At 41.8% G+C, this 24,664-nt stretch overlaps 1 protein-coding gene across 1 annotated transcript in view; it reads right to left on the minus strand.

Moving 5' to 3' along the window:
- The window catches only part of MYO9A (myosin IXA), a 185,822-nt gene that overhangs the window by 96,563 nt on the left and 64,595 nt on the right, over window positions 1-24,664 (minus strand). The window contains exons 4-9 of the mRNA XM_034066356.1: window positions 20,932-20,994; window positions 19,561-19,660; window positions 16,823-16,879; window positions 12,878-12,975; window positions 9,260-9,386; window positions 2,076-2,165 (exon numbers count right to left, since the gene is read on the minus strand). Of these exons, the coding sequence (XP_033922247.1) occupies window positions 2,076-2,165; window positions 9,260-9,386; window positions 12,878-12,975; window positions 16,823-16,879; window positions 19,561-19,660; window positions 20,932-20,994 (535 nt within the window). The remainder of the gene's footprint in view (window positions 1-2,075; window positions 2,166-9,259; window positions 9,387-12,877; window positions 12,976-16,822; window positions 16,880-19,560; window positions 19,661-20,931; window positions 20,995-24,664) is intronic.

Here is a 24,664-nt window from a genome sequence, read left to right on the forward strand (position 1 = left end):
AGAGGTGACTGTCAGATAAAATTTTGTGGTCAGGATGCAGATGTTGTAAAGACTGAGTAAAAAGCATGGGTGGTGCCCATCTTTCCTTACTTTACACTTTACACTTTACAGCTTCTTACAGAATGATTTCATCATGGAGATTACATCAACCTTTCCCACCTGAGCCTTGTGCTCCTTTGTCTTACCCCACACCCCGATCTTTCATTTCTTTTACTAGATATTGGTGACAACTTCTGGAAGTGAATACTTGAGATTCATGGGCAGAGACAGCATCAAAAACATTTTGGAAAGCCCTTAAGAAATTCATGCTCAGCTGGTTTAGGTAGCAATAAAGGGCTCCTTGATGTCAACAGAAGGAGCATCTATGTAAGACTATTTCAAGCTCTTTCAATACAAAATTTGCTGGCCTAGATTAAAATATTGGAAGAAGTAGTTTAATCCAACCTGCCAAGCTTTGCAGTGAGGTGGTTGAAAGCACACTGATGCCCATTGGTTCACCATGGGAAGTAACCTCCAGCAGAAGGGTGGTTCTAGTTACATTTGATGTGTGACAGAGTCCCAGCTTTTCTAGAACTTCTTAAGTCTGTGCCCAAGGTGCAGGAAAAAAGTACAAATACTGCATCCCTCATGTGTCCATCATGAAAATACAGTAAGAGCATTTGTGTGCCCTTTGTTAGGGCAGATTTAAGCCTTACACAAAGGGAATGCATAACTGCTAAAGCAGTTACTGAGGCTAAACACCATCTCCAAAGTGGAGAACAGATTTTATTTTTCCCTCTGGTAAAAAGGAATTGAAATATCTACAGCTGACCCCCATGACAACACATCGTGTGCTTACTTACTTGGGACACAACAGACTGTTCTCAGAGATGTTACTCAAGATGGTGTGAGTTCTCACACAACCATACGGCAAGAAGGGGCAACCGAGGGATGGAGCATGGTGTGATGCCACACACACTGAAGGGGGCAGGGATGCTACAAGAGCACTCGGTGCAGAAACAGTCAAAACATGTATTTCAGCAGAACAGAGCTTATATAATCTGGAGACTATAATAATAATCGCAGAATCCCAGGCTGGTTTGTGTTGGAGGGGCCATTAAAGCTCATCCAGCTCCAACCCCTGCCACAGGCAGGGACACCTTCCACTGGAGCAGCTTGCTCCAAGCCCCTGTGTCCAACCTGGCCTTGAACACTGCCAGGGATGGGGCAGCCACAGCTTCTCTGGGCACCCTGTGCCAGCGCCTCAGCACCCTCACAAGGAAGAGCTTATCTAACCTCACCTTTCCCTGTTTCAGTTTAAACCAGAGGTGTTTCTGTTTATCAGCCACAGAATGTAATTCAAAATTCCTGGAAACCACATATTTAAGAAAAAACCCAAACCAAACCAACACAAAACAAAAAAACAAACAAAAAAAAACCCAAACCCCAAACATGTTTGCTGACACTGTAATCCTGAGACACACCGTAACAGAGAAATGAAATATTCTATGCAGTGTCAGCCCCATGGCTAGCAGTGGCACAGAATATACTAAGTTTGAGAGCTGCTGGTGGAGTTATGATTACTTCAAAGCATCACACGAGGACCCAGGTTGTGAGGGCACAGAAAGAAAGGTAATGGCAATCTCCTACAGAGGATCTTCAGCTCCTTCCTCACGTATTTCCTTACAAGACCCACGAGGAATGTTGGCATTAAGGACTTCTCCCCAAATTTCCTGGATGTCTTTGGTCACCACTCTGCTGTGGGATGAAGCAGCGCCATGATTTAAGGAACTATGAACAATGCTCCTTGTATCATGTACGCTCAGCAGCACATGGTCTGCTCTGAAGAGCCCTTACACGAGCGTAAATCATTCAAACATTTAAAGATCAGCACAGAGCCATGTGCAATCCTGCTTTCCAGGAACAGTGTAGAAGGTAAAGTCAATAGTTTTGTAGATTTGTACACATAAGCTTCTCCTGAAGTAGTTTTACAGAAATAAACTGGAAAGAAACTCTACCAGAGCTGAGTGTACATCACAAAGCATTGAAAACCATCCCAAGAGTTGCCCTTTTAATAATAAGCATCATGTACAGACCTCTGCTAGTTTGTAGGGTAAGATCAGCTTCTCTCCTACTGTTACTGTCTTTCTGGTAACCAGGGCCTCAAACAGCATCTCTTCTTTCACCTGAAACAAAAACCTTGATGTTAACCATTATTCTGAGAGTATTTTTAAAAAAATCCTACTAAAAATAAAATTAAAATCTCTACATGCAAACATTATCATAAATTTAACTCCTTAATCAAATTTTATAAATCATTTAAGCCACTTTGCCAGCCCTTGCACAGTTAATGTTGAAGGCATAAGAATAAACCAGCCATTGGAGGAGACAACTCAGCACATAAAGCCAGCAGCAGAAATCAGACACCAGGGCGTTCAAGGGAACCTGATTTTCTGCATTCAGCCTTCCCATTTCTAGCAATTTCCCAATGGTTTCCTTTGCTCCCAGTGCAGCTCCTCCCTCCCACACTGTTGGCAAAGTCGGTCAACTTTTTAGTGTTGGCAAGACAACAACATACAAATCCCTCTACAAATAAGCAAAATGGTGTCATCAGTTTGAGATTTGGATGTTTCAATATATCCAAGTCTTCTGTGGAAGGGTTTTTGGTGGTTTTCAGGGTGGGGAGGAGTTAGGAGGAGGGAGAAACCTTTAGAAAAGCACTTGATATTTGCTCTGCTATTTGCAGCTGATATTTACTCCCTTGCCAGCTCCCAGCAAGGTGACAATGGCAATCTCTAATCAGCCATAACAGAAACCAGTTTACAGAAAAGAAACCACAGTTGTGTAGACACAGACACTTTGACAAATAGGTAAATAAATGGTGCTGACAAATTAAGCAGCACCCACCATAAATTAATGGCAGAAAGCCCCTTTTCCAACCAGCTCAAAGCCCCTCTTATTCTGCTGTCCTGTGGAGAAACTCAGAAGTGTGTCCTCTGTACCAGCATAAGTGGTGATACACTTATATAAAAGTTAACCTGAATACTCTGAGGTGTTGACTGCTCTTTGCTAAGTTTCAGTGTCAAAAAATACATTAGTTTGGGGGGAAATCATTTGAGCCCAGAGTTGGTAGCTATGGATTGATGCGGTGATGCTGCTGCTTGAGGAGCTGCACTGAAGTTGATACAAGCTGCTTATTGTTAACTGAAGGGTTCAGTGCAGAGACCAGATCTGCTCTGATGAAGACTATAAGCACCAAATCCACATTTCTGAAGCCATCTAAGGCTGCATTTTAACCCCATTTATGATTTGACAAGGGTGATGGGAAACTTAGTGGCTTATGTACTTTGACTTCGTTTAATCCAGTAGTTAGTACAAAGAGCAATTCAAACAAGCCAGTGGAACTCAAGAAACCCCACAAACCAATGCAGTAATGATGCTGTTCTGTACAAAACTTACTTTCTACCAGGGACTCTCCCTGATAAATTCCAGTGCATTTTTATATAACAGATTTTTCTTGCAAAACCCATAACAAGAACTTGCTACTGTGGTGAGGAAAGCAGAAAACATGAAGTCACCTACCAGCAAGGTCTGTGTCACTGGAAGCAGAACATCAACACCTTGTGGTTCATTTCACTAGTCCTCAGAGCCCCCAGTTCCTATGATCTGATTTTACCTTGCAAAATCAAGTGAAAAGAAATAATTTGGTTCATCTGACAGGAGGCTGCAGTCAGGTGGGGTCAGTTTGCTCTCCCAAGGAACAAGGGATGGGACAAGAGGGAACTGACCTCAAGCTGCACCAGGACAGGTTTAGATGGAACTGAGGAACAATTCCTTGCCCAGAGGGTGCTCAGGCATTGGAACAGGCTGCCCAGGGCAGGGCTGCAGGCACCGTCCTGCAAGTGTTCACACAGCGTGGAGACGAGGCCTCAGTGCCATGGGTTAGGGGTGGCCTGTGCAGTGCTGGGGATGGTTGGACTGGATGAGCTGAAAGGGCTTTTCCAACCTGGTTGTTTCTCTGAGTCTATGATCTGGAAATCCACAGTGAGTTTTCACATTCAGTTTCTATTCCTCTATTGAGCAGAATGATGCTTTTTTTCGTTTTGGCTCTGCAGACAGCATGTGGACACTTCTGCAGCACCATCGGCTGCCCTCCCTCAACTGACAGCTTGGAACAAAAGTGAATTTTACACCACTGCTATCCCACTTCAGCATGCTGGTGGTTTGTTTATCAAAGGCAACAGGCAGAGGGCATCAGATGGCTACTAATCAAAACAGGTCAATGTAATATTCGAAGTCCCACATTTGTCAGCAAGCACAGGGATTCTAAATGGTTTAAACAAGTACTTGCACTGTCCCTCACCAACTCCATCTAACATCCACTCTGGTTTCCTTCTCTCTGCTCTCTTGATGGATGCTGATGTTTTCTTGATGGAGACCTGCAGATGTGCATCCTTTATCTCCAGACCTGCTGCGAGCTGAGCTGGAGGGATCAAATCATCTTCACATAAAACCCCACATTTGGCAATGATGCGAATGTAATACCTGCATCTCCCTGGCTCTCTGCAATTACCTCCCAGTGGAGCTTGATCGCAACTGCTTCATCACCTCTGAAAGCTAACACCACAGGTATAACCAAATTATCCTAATTTTCATTAAAGGTCACAGCTTGAAAGTACCTGACTCCTGGTGGCAACAAGGAGCCATAGGAGCCTTCTAAAGAGAAACTTGGTGCTTGCTGATGACTAAGGACACCTGGTGCATGGAAATACTTGTAGTTTCCCCATTGTGTACATCCTTTTCTTCCTCCTCCAGTAAGCAGGGTACGTTAAATAGAGACAAAAACCTATTAGAAACTTATTTCTTTCTTTTATTTTTTGCCCTAGGAGTTACAATTCTAAGTTACATTTCATGGTTTTTTGCTTTCTGGTGCTAAAGGGCAAGTCCTACTCTCCTTCTTCAAAAAAACTACACAGCCCATAGGAGTTTATATCTTGATTACAGGGACAAAATGCAGATTTAAAGACTTCACTGCCACATGCAAGTGGAACCAATGCTGAGAGGAATGGATGACTAGATCACTAAAACCCAGTGAAGGATGACCAGCAATGCTGCCACTGCTATAAACATCAGTGGAGTGCAGCGGGGAGCAGCCAGCCAAGCTCCTGCAAAGACTGGACTGGAGCCAAGGAAGGCAGGGATTGCTTCTCCAATAATGCTGGGCTATTATGTGAGAGCAGCTGAAGGAAAATGAACCATTTCCAACTTGAGAGCAAGAAAACGTCACTTTTTGACTCTCACCCATATTTGAGAAGGGATCAGAGTGGAGAGTGCTTGTTCAAAAGCTGCCTCATATGGAAAATAAATTCAGATTTCTATCAGTTCTTCTTGAAAATTATCTGAGCCTTTTCTTCGGGCTTTCTAACAACAAGCAAGTTATCTGGCTCGAGTTCTGGCTCGGAGCTCCACATCTGATGAATCATGGAATGGTTTGGGTTGGAAAGGACCTTAAGATCATCCAGTTCCAACCCCTGCCACGGGCAGGGACACCTTCCACTGGAGCAGCTTGCTCCAAGCCCCTGTGTCCAACCTGGCCTTGAACACTGCCAGGGATGGGGCAGCCACAGCTTCTCTGGGCACCCTGTGCCAGCGCCTCAGCACCCTCACAGGGAAGAGCTTCTGCCTTAGATCTAACCTGAATTTTTGCTGTTTAAATTTAAACTCTGCTCATTGCAGTGGGGGATAGACTAGATAACCTTTGGAGGTCTCTTCCAACCCAAGGCCTTCCATGATTTTATGATCCCCAAGACTTAATTCATAACATGGGTCCAGAAGGCTGGATGCAAGCACTGGCTGCCCCATAATCTTCACCTCCCTTCTGTTCCCAAGTTACTTTCCAAGATGTTTGTCACACGAGGAGCACAATGTCTCTAGGATTCCCCTAGGAAGCTGATGACAATCTTTCAGGTGAAAAAGAACTTGAGCACACTGATCTCCTGTGGAGGTAGATGTTAGCTCCTAAAGCCAACATCATCAATGCAAAAAGAGGTCTGGGAAAACTAATTTAGGATACCTGACAACTCATATTTACGTTGATTTGCATTGAGACTCCATTGAACAAAGACAAAACTTGCCTTCCTTACTTGATGTTTCACCCAGGGAAATAATTTTTGGTATCAGTAAATGCAGACAATTAACATGTTCCCGCTCTTCTAACAGAATACAAAAATAACCTTCCTTAAGATCAGCTGACACTAGATCATACCTAATAAATTACTTTTGCTAATAAGCCAAAAAAGGAGCCTTGCCAGCCTTCTCCCTGAAAGCAGAAAAGTTGTCCCCAGTTTTCCATCACCCTCTGTGATTCCTGCAGAGGAGTTGGGATCTCTGCAGTGCTTGCACAGGGCTTGATGTCTGCTCAATCCATCAGGCAGCCCTGACATCACGCTGCAGCATTTCAGTAAAGTTTAGACAAAGACCATGCAGAACCTGCCAAAAGCCTCTCAGAATCCACACGCTATGTCTGCTCTTGAACAAAAAAAAAGAAGAAATGGAATCAGTATCTCACTGTAAATGAAACCAGGATCTCAGAGTCTGGCCAAAGGCTTCGAATGCAGTTTGCTTTTTCAACAAATGCTGGTCTGAATGCTTTAAGAAACCAAAACCATATAGGATGAGGTTGTTGGCTTCTAAGGAAAATCAAACCCATCAACATCACCACCCAGGTTCCTTATCACTCCTCCTGTGCATTGGCTTCATTTTATAGGGATACAAGCCTCTTTATATAGAGGAAGGACAGTGGTTCACTGTTGCTGCATGTTCTAGGCCAGGTTGGACACAGGGCCTTGGAGCAAGCTGCTCTAGTGAAAGGTGTCCCTGCTTGTGGCAGGGGTTGGAAGTGGATGAGCTTTAAGTTACCTTCCAACCCAAACTATTCTTTAATTCTATGAAGTACCAGATCACAGAAGAGCTGGTTTCTTCCATCATTTTGCTGTGCTCAAGACTGTCCTGCCAAGCATCTAGTATCTGTATGAAAAGAAGTTAAACTATTTGTCAATGAATATTATTTTTATTCCGAGCTGATTTTCCAGTCTCAGTGAGTAATGCCAAGATCTAGAGAGGGAATTAAGAAAATTTTCAAGCCAACCCATATTTTTAGCAAGAATGGCAGGAAAAGCAAAGCTGTGTACTGTTCAGTGACCACAAAACCCAAAAAGTAATAAAATAATTACCCAAATGAGACCAAATACAAAGTGTCAAATGTTTCAAACACTATTTTGTTGAGAAGAATTTACTAGACTTTATTTGGAGAGTTGTTAAGTAGTGCAATGTATGCTCTTTGCGTTGATTTTTGAATCCTTTAGTCCTGCCTTTCGAATATGCATTATGAGATCTATTCAGGTCTGTAAAGAAATAGAAACCAAGCATTTCAGAAAAGGAAGTGAAGCCTCTTCTGAAAACTAAATTATTCACTTTAGTTCAGCTAATCAGGGAGTGGGTCTATTGGAAAGTTTACACTCAGAGGCAATGTCTCCAATTCCATGGATGAATTACCATAGAAATGCAGCTTTAAAGACAAGCAACACCACTTACCCAACCCAGCAATGGATTTCACAAGATCATGTCTGAGATCTGCATTGTCCTAATCCAATTCACAACTATTTTAGGCTGTATACAGTAATTTGCTTGCAAAAGAATTACCACGGTGCACAAAAATCTATTATTTGGCTCAAGCATTTCAGATTCCAGAGCTTTTGCAAAATGATGAAGTTAAATATATATATAATTAATATTATTTGTATATATGATTTGCACACCATGCAAGTGAGCATGGTATCCATACTCTGTGCTGTAGTGACCACGGCACTAAGTCACCGCTGCATTGATACAGCTGATGCATTCTTTCACATGTACACATGCAGAAACCTAACCTGGTTCCTTACAGCATGCAGATGTTGCAGAAGAGCTTGTCTGCAAAGGGCAAAGACCTAAAGCCTGGAACACTTTCAGATCTTTAAGTCACTCTCTTATTCCAAACTACTTTAAAAACCCATTACTTCTTAAATGACTTGGCCATTTTAACAGGGCAAGATCAACAACATTCTCCTCCAAACTCATATTTTCCTTCTGTTTATTTCTGCAATCCCCAAGGCCAAGACACAAAGAGCATCCAGCTGCTTATACCCATATTTTACAAAAGCTTTCCCCTCTCCGAAATTCAAAGCATTAATGAAGTGCTATAAAAATCCACAAGAGCTAATTCCCAAGTTCTTTAGGTAGTGAGACAGCATAAGTGTTATTTAAGGGAAGAAAGAGTATCACATGTACACAAAATGACAATTTGTCTTCTGATGCTATCAAAAATTCAGCAAAAATTAACCTTCCACACCATCCAGCAAGTACAAAGGGATACAGATAATAGTTGTTCTAACCAAGTACAAGTGTAATACTTTAGTATCCTTTGGAGTTACAAGTGGGTTAGAGCACTTCAAGAAAAGAAGACAGCTAGGAGACATTCTGGCCACCTATATGCACACCAAGAGGTGTTAAGCTCAGGTCTTGAACACTTAAGGCAAGCACAGAACAAGCTGGCTCATTGAAATGTAGCAATGGCACAGCTTTATAGCCTGCTGGAGAGCAGAGAAGCTCTCCTAAGAACTTCCTTCATGCTTTTGCATGGATTTACAGAATTGGATCTGGCCCTGGTCTATATAGGCTGAGACCTACAAGCCCTCCCCACATGACACTGACACATAAGTGACTCACAGAGGACAAAATGTTTTTGGTAAAGGGTCTTAACAGCAGATAGCATCAACAGATTCACAAAGAACTAGATAAATACATGGATAATAGGTCCATGAGTAGGTACTAGAGGGCTGAGATGCACCCTCCAGCATCGCTAATACAACCTTTGTGGATGCTGGCAGGGCAACAACAGATAGCAAAACACAGCAGGTGAACTCAATATCTCCTGCAGTCACCACCCGAATCAGAAGAGTGGGCTCACACTCAAGTTTCTTATACAAATATTGGAACAGATTTTGGGAGCACCAGGGAATTTATACGAGGGAGCTGGAGCCAAAGAAATGGCTACACTGAGTAGCAGGTTTGCCTTCCCCCTAAAACTGCTTCACAATCTTTCACATTTTAATCACAGAAACAGTATTTTCAGTCCATTAGATGTGAAGCTGAAGAGCAGGGGAATAAACCCAACATTAAAAACCTCATTAGAAGTGGCTCTTTAGGCATGAAGGTTACGGTAGAGAAAGGCAAGGCTCACCTCCAACAGGTCCGACACAATAGGCAGTATTTCAGGGTTACAGATATCGATGGAGTCATCCCTGTAAGTCTTCTTTTTGTAACGGATGTTTCCCAGGTGAAGTATCGCCGACAAGAGAGAAAAGATCCTAAAGAAAATAGAGAGAATTCATTTTTACTCACTTGCTCTTTCAGAAAGCTAATGAAAAAAATCAAACCATATCCCCCTGAAACCCTGTGCCAGCTTCGGATTTGAATCATTCCTCAAATTTTCAATTCAAAGCAGTTTTTGTCCCAAATCTTTCCTCAAAAATGATGCTCAAATGAAGCATACAGTTTGCCTCATGTAAAATATATTTTCACTTAGTCAAGTACCTTGCATTGCCATGGCTTTCCTGAAAATTATTTAACACATCATAGAATCCCAGACTGGTCTGGGCTGGAAGGGACCTTAAAGCTCACCCAATTCCAACCCCTGCCACAGGCAGGGACACCTTCCACTGGAGCAGCTTGCTCCAAGCCCCTGTGTCCAACCTGGCCATGAGCACTGCCAGGGATGGGGCAGCCACAGCTTCTCTGGGCACCTTGTGCCAGCGCCTCAGCACCCTCACAGGGAAGAGCTTCTGCCTTAGATCTAAACTGAGCTTCCCCTGTTTCAGTTTGAACCCATCACCCCTGTCCCATCGCTGCAGTCCTTGATGAAGAGTCCCTCTCCAGCATTCTTGTAGCTCCCTTCAGACACTGGAAGGCTATAAAATAACACCCCACATTATAAGGAACAAAATAAATCCTTCAATGATCTAGGATACCCAGATTAAATATCTATCCTGCAATTGCCTGAATTAAGGGGGAGATTGGACTCAAGACACCCAACTCATTAGTCCCTGGCACATGTATTTAATATCTTCTCAGATCTAGTCCCAGGTAGGAAGCCTATGCAAAAAAAAAAAACATTTGTGCTTTTTAGTGCTTATAACATATAAGCATACTGAGACAAAGAAAAGCTGTTACACTTCAAGTAAATCTATCCAGCTAATATTTCTTATTTTATTTTTTCCCTGGGGGGATGGAAATTTGGTCATTTTAAAGTTAGATCCTCACTCCTCAAAAGAAAAATAGTTCTTTGAGGCAATCAAGTCATGGCTGACTTCAGCTACAAACCCTGTTTGTCCCTATTTCTGCAGTCTCTGGGGAGCTAAAAATGAATGAAAGCAAATCTGTTTCCTAGCCATGCCACCAGCTTGTCTGGACGAGACACTTTCACCTCTCCAAGCCAGTCCTTCCTTATCTCTAAAACAGCGATACTGATTCTTTATCATGAATTACAAGGATATTGTTACAAATATTTCACTTCTGTAACTTCTTCCACAAAGGTGAACCCCAAGGTTTTGCTATAAACAATCGTTTATAAAGTATGGTAATACTTAAAATGTCCTTTCTTTCTTTCCTCAGCTGAAGGTTGTTACTTACTTGTGCTAGAGTCATACAGCACCAAGCGGATCAAACCTGTTCATATAGCAAAGAATCCTCTGTATTTTCTGACAAGCAAACTCCACTCAGAGAAATACAAGAACTTGTGTGCCAAGAAAAGTTATTGCACAGTAAATCAAAAGTGTGAATTTACTGTGACATCCAACTCTGCTCAGTCCTGACAATTACTGATTGCTTCACTCTGCCAGTTAAACTCCATTATTGCTCCCTAAGCAGGCTTTAGAAAACCCTTGTCGTTCAAACCTGATCCTGGAAAGATAAGGAGGCATGCTGACATGGAACAGATTGATGGTAGAAGTGGGTGTATCCATGTGAGTGGAATGGATAGAGAAAAAGCAGTCTTAATGTCATAATTGATTTGTTCCAAGGATGAGCTTATGGAAAAGATGCATACAAAGACAAGCTGAGAAAATTTGGGCTGTTCAGCCTGGAGAAGAGAAGCTGCGTGGAGACCTCAGAGCAGCTTCCAGTGTCTGAAGGGGGCTACAAGGATGCTGGAGAGGGACTTTTCATCAGGGACTGTAGTGATAGGACAAGGGGTGATGGGTTCAAACTGAAACAGGGGAAGTTCAGGTTAGATCTAAGGCAGAAGCTCTTTCCTGTGAGGGTGCTGAGGCGCTGGCACAGGGTGCCCAGAGAAGCTGTGGCTGCCCCATCCCTGGCAGTGCTCATGGCCAGGTTGGACACAGGGGCTTGGAGCAAGCTGCTCCAGTGGAAGGTGTCCCTGCCTGTGGCAGGGGTTGGAACTGGGTGAGCTTTAAGGGTTGGAACTGGGTGAGCTTTAAGGTCCCTTCCAAACCAAACCAGTCTGGGATTCTGTGATCCTCATCTGGGTGAAAATTTCTTGGTGGAGCAGAAGGCAGAACAACCTCTCACAGTTAACTGCTTCTAACTGCTGGCTCAGATACATGTTGAAAAGCAAGAAAAATGGTGCTTAAAGGCATAGGAGGTAAACCACGCAGTCCAGAAGAAAACGAAAAAGAATAATAATTATATATTAGAACCTTAAACGCCATTTACCCAAGGTGATGAACAGGGTTTCAAGTGCCATGAATACAAAGCAGCAATTCTCTCTTCCCACATAAACCTCCAGGATTTCAGTCAAAAAGGAACCATGTTCATTAAATTCTTGTTTGAACATTGTAACTTTAAAAAGCACAAGGTTTCTCACTGTGTTCCAGCTCCTGATGCGATTTTCAGCAATACTTGGGATGTCAAAATCATACTCACTTTGAGGTTAATTCTTCTGCAAAATTCATTCAAACCTACTCAAGGCTTTCAAGCCAATAATCAACATGAGGGGAATTAATTTATGTGTTTGGTTGAAGACAACCCTCATACAAAGCACATAATTTCTTGCGATCAGTGGAAGGTGCTATTCCAACCTAACCTGTTTTTCAACCACTGCTTCCAGTGAGTTAGTGGATGAAGGCCAGTTGGAAATGAGTCTACAGAATCAGGAATTATATCCAAAGGATTAATTATGATTAATAATCAGGATTTCTGATTAAACCAGGATCTGGATTCATGACATGCAGTGTAAGGCATGACAATTCATGCTGTCAATTACTGTCCAATACTCCATCTGCATAAAGACAACTGTCAACTACAGTAACAATGGGCAGTTTGCTGTATGAGTGGTCAAGTAGTTCAAATGGTATGGGTTGAAAGAGACCTTAAAGCTCATCCAGCTCCAACCCCTGCCACAGGCAGGGACACCTTCCACAGAGGAGCTTGCTCCAAGCCCCTGTGTCCAACCTGGCCTTGAACATTGCCAGGGATGGGGCAGCCACAGCTTCTCTGGGCACCCTGTGCCAGCGCCTCTCCAATTATTCCTTCTCACCAATCTGATATGTTACATAGAGCACCACAGTTATGTTAGCTCAAGTGAGGTGTATTACCTCACTTATTATGGAGGGTGGTGAGGCCCTGGCATAGGTTGCCCAAGGAAGTGGTGAGTGCCACATCCTTGGCAGTGTTCAAGGCCAGGTTGGACAGAGCCTTGGGTGACATGGTCTAGTGTGAAGTGTCCTTGCCCAAGGCAGGGGGGTTGTAACTAGATGATCTTAAGGTGCTTTCCAACATAAACCATTCCGTGATTCTATGATTAATATAATATTCAAGCTATTAATATGGAAACTAAACTCACTGTCTGCGAGTCTTGGGAAGAAACCCCACCATCTCCATGGCTAGCTGTAGCCGCTCAAAGTCATGCTTCAAGTCCTCCCCTTCCACAGAAAAGCAGTCCTGTTGGGTACAAACAGCATGAGTAAGCATTGAGAGTCATTAAGATGAGAACAGGTCCAGATGGCCAAGTCAACACTTCATAAATATCATTTAGTGATCTCCATGTGTTTTATCAGCAACTAGAACATTTCCAAGCTGGCACTGGGAGATGAGATATCCAGAAGGTCCCACTGACATTATGGGGAGTAACTGTGGCTCATTACACCCAACACCCAGCCCAGGGAGATTCACAAATAAAGCAAGAAACACACATGCAACATCACAAAGGACCAGGATTATCTGCAGTGGGAAGGCAGATTTTTCTGTCTTTAAATAGTAGAAAGAGAACGTACAAGGTGGATTTTTGAAAATGTTCTTTTTTATAGTTTGATTTTTAATTTTATTTTATTTTTTAATTGAAATGAAGCTTTTGAGGAGAATCTGCTTCTATAAGGACCCTAGGGAAAAGCCCGCGAGAGCACAAATTTCAATACAATATTATTCATCACATACATAAATGTTTTCCTCTGTACTGCATTTTCATTCAGCACAGTGAGACAGTCTTTCAAAGGATACTACACCTCCTCCGTAAATCACAGACCGGTTTGGGTTGGAAAGGACCTTAAAGACCATCCAGTTCCAACAGCCTGCTGCAGTTTGGTTTCAATAACCTGACCCCAGAGAGCACTATGTTGAAACAACTTCTCCAAAATCCAGTTTTAATAGTAACTTCACATAATTTCATGTAAGATATCAGAGAATTAAGTCCTGCAAAGGGAAGTTTTATATCTACTTTTCACAAACTTTATTCTAAGTACCATGAAGTTTTCTAAAAATGTGAGCACTAAGAGAATTTGAAACTCACATTTTCTATTTCCATGTCTATACACGTTTATGTGTGTGAGCAGTTGGGGTTTTCAGGTAATCCCAACCTGACAGCAGTCATTGATACATTCATGAAAATCCAGTGACATTCTGGACCCAATAAATATTGTCCTGCACCAATATTTAGGGAACATAACAGCTGCTTCAATACATAAACTCTTAATGCCAAGTTCCTTTTGTTTTGGCTCACCGTGGGATGATTTTGATCACTCCTTCTCACTTCGTAGCTCATCTTTAATACTTTCTCCCATTGCTGCCTATAAAAATTCCCAGTCTCTGAATCAAAGTGAGTTTATTGGGCATCATATGATACAGTGCTATTTTAAACCTCCAAATGTTTTACTAACACTTAGACAGAGACTTTCTACAGGTTAATCCAGGCAGGTTAATTAAAACCTATAGCTGCAGTTGCAGTGATGATCGATTGAGCAGCTGTATCCACATATTTTCTTCTGGTCATTTTCCCGTAAATCAAATTTCACCCCTGAGCATGTATGCATAAACTTTATCCCAAAACTTTTGCCCAGATAATTCTGGAAGCCAGCACTAACTAGGGTTATGTGAATACTACAGTGAACACCATTAAACAGGGACCAAGTAGTCATAAAGTGACAACTGTTACTTGACAAGACACTTGTACTCACAGTACATAGAATAAATCATATATACAGAATATATGAAGTTCTTTTATAGTAGCAGCTTTGTGCCTTCCACATTGAAAGCCTTACAACTCTATCAGTGATAGAGTTTTTCATTCCACTCCTTAGCATCATTACAGCAGTAGACGATTAAAGTGAGAAATTCTCATTTAAGATATATATTTCAATATAAGAGAATCCCCACAACTGCCCTGTCCCCTCAACTGAAAGACAGAGAGGGTCAACTGGTCAAGAAAACATTTCTTTATCCATAACAACTTAATAATGCATAAACAAAGTGAATTTAGAGACACTGAACCATAAAAAAGCATGTGCAGCATCAATGAACATCAGGTCTTAAATGTAACAAGAAAATAACATGCCTGCATGTAACACTTTCACCTTTTATTAATAAACCATTAAAAATGACCCTTTTTAGGAGATGTATAAGGTGTTTGTCTGTACATGTCATCCAAAGGAATGCAGCAAAGACATCTACGCTATGTATCAGTAAGATCGGCAAGCATGAGCAATGTAGTTCTTTACACCATAAAGTATCAGGGTAAAAAGTTGTCCCTCCTAAACTCAACCTTGGCCAGCCAGCCAAACTTAAGTCATAAGTCAACAGCAAAACCCCACAGACAGCTCAGAAGTAGCACGATCTATGCTAAAAGCAATTTAATTAATACATAACAATTGCCAAACTCATTAATCTGCATGGAAAGGCCTTTTGCAATTTATCTGCTAAAAAGTGGATGCTTTCTGTAAGTGTTTCAGCCCTGTACTGGTTCCTAATGGATGATCAATGGATGATGATTATAAAAAAAAAGGAGTTTCTTTGATAGTAGGGCAGACAACATGACAAATCCATGCTCACAGACCAAACTTGTCACTCATATTCTGCTGGGGCAATTACTTTTCCAGAAGAAGCAAGTCCCCTGCTTACTATCATCACATTGGAGCAATCCATGGATTTCTAGGGGAAGTTCCAAGAGGATATTATAAATAGGCTCTTTATAAAGCTGATTTCTGCAGGGGTTTGAGTCCATGGTTATGGGGAGAGGTCCATACAATGCTTAAGAGCGAATCAACTGAAGCCAAGATGTGATTTACCATGAATATTACAAAAAATGATCCCAAGAAGAATAAAATATAAGCAAATTGCAATGGCACACAGTTTTGCTGTGCAAAATAAGGACCTGTATCATGGTAAAGCCTGAGCTGTCAGGGCATGATCGGCCCCTGCAGCAGAAAGTACCAAATTTGGGATTTGTTTTATTTTGGAATTCCACCAGTGAGTTGTCCTAACCCATTCCTTAAGAGACTCAGGTCTTTGTAACTTCGTAAAGCATACTGAGATACATGGAAAAACATCTGCTCTTCACTGCCCACTCCTATAGGACCTCTCAGGATGCTGATGCATTAATGATGCCAACATTTTTAAACCCTGAGGGATTAAAGTCCTTTTCCTTCTCCCCCTCCTAGGGATTTTGCAATGAAGTCATGCTGTTAAGATGCTTACTTAGCCCAAGTGAAACCCAGCTCCCTTCACACTTTACCTCTTTACTGATCCAGATGCATCAGCTAGAGTTCAGAACCATTAAGCACATGGCAAAATTAGCAGGAACAACATGCAGCTGACGTGAAACATGCTACCCCATGCCAGACAAAACCAACAGAGACCATCACGGAACACACAGACACTCAGAGCACATCACCAACTGAAGCCACTGCCTCCAACTCGGTTACACAGGGAGGAATGGGGAGAAGCTTCACCATTCCCTTTTTTGGGTTGATCCATTTGGAAAGGATGATCATGTCAACAGAACTATTTTAGGAGGAGGGCTGGGTTCTGCATTCTGAATAATACCAAGATTTGATTTTCTCCCAGATGGCTGAGGGAGATGTTTTGGGGTTTGCCTTTTTTTTTTCCCCTCTGGAAGCTGGGGAGCAGATACACACTGCTACAACCATGAACTGATGGGTTTCAAGAGATTGAATTGCTATTTTAGCAGAAAGGAATTTAATTTTCACATTGCTGCCGTATCACAATTTCTATAAATCATTACATATTATATAAGGAAGGAAAAACCCCCATAGTTTGCTAAAACTGTTGAAGCTTTCCAGATGGAAGGAACCGAAAAAGGGCAAGAGAAACACATCTGTATTGTCATGAGCTAATACAAAGCAACACCACTGCGAGGCAGAGAAAGAGAAGGGGTAGTTAATAGGTCAAATGTAATTTGACTTTATTTTCTGCTCAGGTCTCGGTGCACCTAACAAAATCAAGTGAGGAGCAGCAGCCCTGCACCAGCAACACAGAAGACACGGGTACTTGTACTGACCGGCTCAGAGTCATAGCAATAATCATCCCAGCTCTGTCTGAGGGGTTTCTTTGTCATCTGAAAGCAAGGCAGACCGGGTTAGTTCAGACCAAACAGAACTCTCACTAACCTGCTCTTTAACCAGGGCAGCAACGTCAACCTTCCAAGTCAAATAGTTGTTGTTATTCTGGATAGTCACTCCTTACTTTTGTTTTGTTTTTAAGCTATGATTTATAATGCTGTTGTATTCATGGTGCTCTGATTCCTGCTTCCTGTGTTTTCAAGACACATGCTTTATGGATTTTAAGATCTTTTTCTCCACGGCTGGAGAACCCTTTAGTTTACCCAGAGCTGAAGAGCTATTGATGTAAAAAATCCAGCTGAAGACCAGAATTCTTTGGTTTCTACTCTCAACCTCTGCTCTAGGCACACGTAAGTGCTGCAAAAGCACAACCCTCCAACCAATTAGAAAGCCACACTTGAAAGCTTTGTAGGAATCAGTATCTTTATTTCCAATCAGACAGAGATGGAGTTGAGAGAAGTCAAAGCATGTGTCAGTGACCAGTCCTAGAAGGGAGAGATGCATTGCACCAGAGCTCCTGACGAACTTAAACTAAGGGTCTAATCCTGCAAACAACTGATTTCAATACGGTTAAATGTGAATAAGTCACAAAGAACAGTCAGCAAGTTACAGGGTAGGCAACAGAAGGTTTACCTGCCATTGGTATGAAATATGGAGAAGTTGTCCAAACTCAGGGGATTAGAGTTGGGGTTTTTTAACAAACCTGATCCCTGCATTTACAGATCAACAAAAAACCCATCCCATTTTGGTGAAATAACTGAATAGATTATTTCTCACCTGCAATGTAAAACACACGTTTGTTTTGTGTAACACGGCATGAACTGAGGAACCAGGGGCAACTAAAATAGTGCTTGATCCAAGGACCAGGTCAGCATTTGACTTGAAGGGCCTGGGTCAATATTTTCTAGCTTTTCCATTTTACTATTTAATTTGTAGTTACACACAGGTTCATTTCTGAGCTCGTTCTTGGCCTTTTTAAAGGAAAAGGGATTTCTCAAGCACACATTTAAGAAGCTACTGTAAATGCTCAAGGGTTATTTTACAATTTTTCCCCTTTTATGCTTCCAAATTTTCTTTTCCCATTCCTTCAGTACCTCTTTTTCCTTCTTTTTCCTTGTTTTCCTTTCTCCCCTTTGCCTGTAGGGCACAGGAAAGCTATCACTGCAGTTTTAATATGAAATGATAGCCTGAACACATCTAAAGGTGACATTTCCCACGGCTGTGTTAAATGGTCTTTTTAACACTAATTATTAAAAATATTTAAATCATTGTAATAAAATTCCTAAAAATTCAGGCTGTCACCACTATCCAAACACTATTCAGGCAAGTTCAGAGTCTGCTTCCCTGATGCACAGGATGTAGCTCTGCATCACTCTCCAGCCTACTCGCCCACAGCATCCTAATTTAGATTAAAATACATGTTTCAGCCTAAAAGATCTCACTTTTACTGGTTCTACACTCTACATGGATTTATAATTTGACTTGAAATATGAACACCCTTAAAGTGGTATTAATACCCCAGAAGGACTCCAACTAAAAGCAATGTTTTCAAAAACAGAAAACTGTCGGATTGCCCAACAAAACCTGTGAATCCAAAACATTGGATCCAAATGATCTTGGCTCCTTCCCACTGCAAAACAGCAGCACAGATGGTCGAGCAGATCCCACCACATTCTCCAGCTAACGCCTGAGGCACGATGAGGGCAAGCAAAAGGCCTTCAGCTGAGTATGCCACTCATCTGTGCAAATTTCCTGATGCTGCTAAGAGTGGGTGGGAGTTGCTAATATCACAATACATTCTGGTTTTGATAACCTGCTTTAAAAGACCTTTATAAAGCCCCAGGTAATTGAGGCATATTCCAGCATTACATTCTATTTCTAGGAAGACTAAAGGCTATTTGGGTTGAGTTGCACATACAAGTTTCTCCCCAGTTTATGGGTTAAATTCTGTTCCAGCTCCAACAAAATGGCAATTAGTTAAAAATCCAGTTATAATGCAACTACTCTTTCACTTATTCCTGCTCCTTTTTTTCTTTTTTTTGAGCAAAAAGCAATAAAATCTTCATTCACCAGCATCAGTGGACAAGTGCATCTTAAATACCTGCAGGAAATCACATTTTCCAAACTCTGAGCTTATTGTACCGTTGCTAACTTCTCACTCATTTTTAGTTCCCACATTTTCAGTGGTTGCTGTGGTTTTCTTGAGATTAAGCTTCTATTGTTAAATTAAAAGGATCATGCTCACTGCCAGCCATGTTGCTACAGGATTAGGACTACCTCATGCAAGGTGTTATACCCTGAAGAGCTGCTAGAATCATCACACATCTTCCCCTTTTCTCCTACTCAGCAAACAGACGTTAATGCCTAGATGACATTCACACACATAACAGGTAAATCATTACCATTTCTGCCTTTGACAATTAAACCCACACTATATTTCATGCTTCCCAGCTGGGGGACAGAAACGGAAAATGCCCATGTTGATATTTTTATGTCATATTATCAGGTGTTCAGATTGCCAAAGCAGAATTATCTCCAGTGAGAAAGGCTGCCTGTCAAGCATTAAGACAACACATTTGTTAGTTGTCTACTACTCCACAGATTTTCTTTCTTAGCATTAAATATCAGCAGTAGAAAAGGCAAGACCATGTAATAGATTCCTGTATAGTATTCCCACCTGGTTGAGGTAATGATATTCCTCAGGCTGCTTCAGATGGAATGCTGATCTCTCTTCCTCGCTTGCTCCTGCCAGAAGGTAATAAAATACATGGTAGTTCCTGGTGACAAATAAAAGAAAGATGTTAGACTTCAAACTAAACAGCAGTGTTCATCAGAGGAGCGCATGTGAACCTCAGAACTGGATTTTCCAGCTTCCAAACTCAGGCCTGAACACTGGAAATAGAGTCACTTTGACATCACTTTGCTGTGATGTAAAAGATGAAATGAAGTAATGGAGAATGAGAACCCTCTTTTCCATCCAAGGACATCCACTGGCCTAGAATGTGCTTAATGAATTCCTAACTGACATCACCACTTTCTCCTTCAGAAACATGTGCAATGCCTACATTCTGATTAGAATCAAACCAACATATTGCCTTGCAATGCAGAAATGATGATGATTATTTTTAATACCTTATTATCATCTAAAAAGCAATGATTTTGCAGTTGCAGCTCTGTAAGACAGTGGAAAAAGCCTCCATTTTCATGACTACTCAAATATTCAGAATACTTGAATATTACTAATACTAAACCCACCCCAGTGACACTCGTGTTTCACTTGGAGACAACTCTAGCACAGTGTAACACTGAAAGCGTAGCAGCAGTTCTAAACTTAAATCTTTGCTTTTATGCTGGATCTTTTCCAAGAGGAACCAAGTTTAATCATCTTGCAACACTCAAGAGTACATTTGTCGAGGCTGAATGGGCTATTTAACATTGGGATAGGCTCATGAGCATTCAAGAAAACCTCTCATACATCTGTCTCAAAAGGGAAAAAAAGAAGTGCCAAAGGTTCAAAGACAACCAGAAGCAGCAAATTTATTTAAAATGAGAGTAATAAGAGTTGAGAGAGAAGTATGTAACAACTCAGATGTTGCAATTAGGAAAGAACAATGTGCTTACATTTGTGTCTATATAGTTTTTGCTTTCTCTAGAGGCCTTTCTGATGGCTTCAATGTGTAAGGAACTGTAAAACAGAACTAAAATACCATCTCCACCCCCAAATTCTATATTAAATAGCTTACAAGTTGCACAAGGAAACAAATGGTATGTAGTATACCATATGACATGACTCATGAAGAGAATGGAAAATATAAGTCAAGGACAATCAATAAAATAATGGAGCTTGTTTTCCCTGGTTAGCACATTCCTCCCGAAACAGCAAAATATAAAATGCATCATTTATCTTTGAAGCACAGGGTTAGGACCATGAAATTCCTGACCCCCCCTGACCAACTTCCCTTAAAACAAGGGTTTAAGCTCTCAGTGCCACACTATCGATGCATAGAGAACTCAAAACCAGCCCCGTAAGCAAAATCCAGGCACCTACCGTTCATTGTGCTCCTGATAGACTAGTCTTGATTTCTCCAGGAGGTACTTCTCCACATAAGCTCTGGAAGGCCAAAATAAAAGCATTATTCATTGACCCAATATTTCAGTGAAATGAACGCAGCTTTACCAGGACTTTGCAGGCTTGGTACACACAGAAATCAAAAGTTTTAGCCTTGTTTCACTTAGTTATATAAATTTCTTCCTAGGCAGAACAAGTCCAATATTATGTTTGGCTTTTGAGGTTTTTTTGGTTTGATACAAAGCCAACACTAACTTGGATATGAAAAACATGATCTCAGATGCATTAGCCTATGGGCAGGGAGCACAGGGGGAAATGCTGACAGCAACCAAGACTCTTGGGTACCTATTTAATCCAAAGCCAGCAAAATAAAACTGCTTGCAGATCAAGCATCTGCACACAGGAAACAGACCTGGGTGCAGGATCACAGTTTGCTGCAGAATCCCCCCCCAAGTCACCATTCCCTCTTCCAGAAGAGGCACTTCCCAAAAAAACCCAGGCTGTAAAGTTGTGGCTCCAGTTAAGAAACAAACAATTGCAAAAGCCCCTGACTGGAGTTTACATTTTCTCCTAAGAGCCTCTGCAACAAACATGCTTTATTTATATATTAAATACTTATTTTCAAGCTTGTAGAGCTAAAACAAGCTTCTACAGGTTTTTTCTTCCAAGCAATACTAACCAGTAATGATAGGGATTTAGCAACCAGAGTTCTGATGACATAGCTGTGCTCTTTCAGCTCCAGATGCCCAGTGACGTGGCCATAACATTAGCAGCCACATATGAATCAAGAAACCCACTGAATATCGGGCATGGCAGGACAGGGAAGTGCCTCTACTCTTGCATCTCCAGTCTGCAGACTTGTTCATTGCTTACATCCCAGTAATTGCCTCTCTTTCCACTGAACAGTAAAACAAAAACCCTGTGCAGCTGCAGATTAGTGACAACTTTTACAGCAGCTCATAGGAGAGGCTACTAGAAGAGGTAGGACACATGCTGCGAGGGCTGGAGCAGCTCTGCTCTGGAGCCAGGCTGAGAGAGCTGGGCTGGGGCAGCCTGGACAAGAGAAGGCTCCTGAAGGGGAGACCTGAGAGCAGCTCCAGTGCCTAAAGGGGCTGCAGGAAACCTGGAGAGGGGCTTGGGACAAGGGCCTGGAGGGACAGGCCAAGGGGAATGGCTTGAACCTACCAGAACAGGGGAGACTGAGATGAGCTCTTAGGCAGAAGCTCTTCCATGTGAGGGTGGTGAGGCGCTGGCACAGGGTGCCCAGAGAAGCTGTGGCTGCCCCATCCCTGGCAGTGTTCAAGGCCAGGTTGGACACAGGGGCTTGGAGCAAGCTGCTCCAGTGGAAGGTGTCCCTGCCCGTGGCAGGGGTTGGAGCTGGATGAGCTTTAAGGTCCCTTCTAAGGGGCCCAAACCAGTCTGTGGTTCTACAAAATGGCATATCCAACCCCCAGCAGGTCACTGATCTTGCTGCATAGCAGGAGTAAAGGAAGGACAGCAAAGCAGTGCTATTCCTCTGTATGATGTGCATCAGAAAGGTTTGTTCTTGTTTATTCTCTGCGAGGAAGCTGAAAACAATGTATGGATATTCCTTACTGAGAGGAGTTTTTTTTGTATCTACTTCCTAACCTGGTACCAGTTTTTAAATTCCAAGCCACGCCATATACTCATTGCAGGGTTTTTTAGCAGATAAATGAAGAAGGTAACAGAGTGTCCCAAATACCACTCCCACCCCTGGGTAGCAGCTCAGCACACTGCTGTATGACAGTTCGGATCACATCCACCAGCCTTAACATTTCATGCCTTCCCCTGTGGTTTCTGCTCTTATTATAGACTATCCCCTAGAAAATCACTCTCATTTAGGTTGAAATGGTCTTCTAGAAGTCATCTGCTCCAGACACTATTTAAATCAGGGCAATTTTTTTCTTTTTTCCTTTTTTTTCTTTTTCTTTTGGTAGATACAACTAAAACGGTGTTTTGGTGGAATTCTACTTGCTTAGTGCAAAGGCAATAGTGAATGCACATTCCAAGAGGAACCTATATCCCTTCTTGTAACAGGATAGTGAAAAGGAAAACCAATGGAAGGATAAAAAAGTAGATGTCTCCAAACGTTTTCTTTGTTCACTATTGTCAATTACATCAAACCTATCTTTAAGAGCAAAGAAAAGGAGTTCTGAGAGTATGATTTTGTGTAAAATACTCATTTAAGTCTGCTACAAAGCCTGTACTTAGCATCCTAGGTACCATAATCTGAAATCCGAGACTGAATATCATATACAAACACCAAGATGCAAAACTCTTTGGCATGGCGTGTTTGAGAGCACCAGCTCATGTTATTTGAGATACAGCCTCATGCCACTGCACAGAGTTATCATTACGCCAGGGCCCTGCTACTTTTAATTAAAATGTCTCCTATCTGGCTCTTCTGCAATTTATGGAGTGTGTCAGATCTTGAGGCTTTTGATCATCTTAGGAGGAGTGAAGAGGTTGCAAAGACCTTCCTCCACAACTCGCTTATCATCGAAGAGGACATCATAAATTAGGACAGCTTTATGGGAACACGGTTTGCTGCAGCCATTGCTCATGCTCCATCAACTTTCAAGACGTCTTCAAAGCCTTCATTTCATGGGGTGGAGTTGGCTGTTACTAAAGCTCTTGGCTATTACATCTCTTAAGTTGAAATTTGCTTCAAGTTTTGGGGCATTATATTCACAGGGTTTGTAAGCAAACACCCAACTGCTACTTTCAGCCTCTGAAGAGAGAAAAATCCTGATCTGGGGCTGCAAACTACAGTTACATTAACAAAACAAATTACATGCAGAATATAAAATGATGATTAACTTGGGTTGTGCTTAAAATCTATGCTAAATTAAAAGGAAAAGAAATAAAATACTTGTGATCTTTATAAGACTAAGGGGAAAACCTGTGGTCTCATATGCCAGGAACAGCTCACAGGTTACTTAAAATGTCTCTTTATTTTCACTGGGGCAGCCCTGCAAGCTCATAGCAAAGCACAATCCCACCACACTGTCAAGCAAAGACTAAGAAAGGGCTGGGTTTTTTTAAGAAGAAAGAAAATCCCTCTTTCTTTACGAACTAGAGCACACAAATACAGTGATACTGCACCAATTTGCAAGTATAGAGGCCGCTTCCACATAACTGGCATAAAGATAACATGTTGTTATGGCATTTGTTGGATTCTTGTTACCTTGTATTTCAGTCGGTATTAAGAAAACCCTTAGGCTTATCCTTTTAACTGCTGTGTTCACCAGAAATAAAGAAGAAAAAAGAAAGGAAGAAAAAGAACATCAGGTTTGACATAGGATGACAAACCAGCAGGAAGGTACACAGAGTACCCAGCTCATGTGAAAATTAATGGAAGCAATTTGTGTGAACCTGTTCTGCCAGGGAAAAAAAAAAAGGAAAGAAAGATTTAAAAGCAATTCTTTAAAAGAAAACAAAGTCCCAGCAAGAGCTCTCCCAGCCAGTGGCAGAAACCATACACAACCCTTGGAATGCTACTTCTACTCTTGGTTTTTCCAACTGAGTTAATCAACCTGTACAAAAAGCAGAGTTAATGAAGCTCTGCTCATTTAGAGCCAGCTTGAGTCCCTTTGCGACGACCTGATGCCCTGCAAAGTGTCAAAGCAAAGGAGAAAGCCAGGCTTAGGTAAGCCCAACTGTAGGTTTCATCGCCAGGCTACAACCACAC

This window comes from Melopsittacus undulatus, chromosome 9, assembly GCF_012275295.1.
Source record: "Melopsittacus undulatus isolate bMelUnd1 chromosome 9, bMelUnd1.mat.Z, whole genome shotgun sequence".
Taxonomy (NCBI): domain Eukaryota; kingdom Metazoa; phylum Chordata; class Aves; order Psittaciformes; family Psittaculidae; genus Melopsittacus; species Melopsittacus undulatus.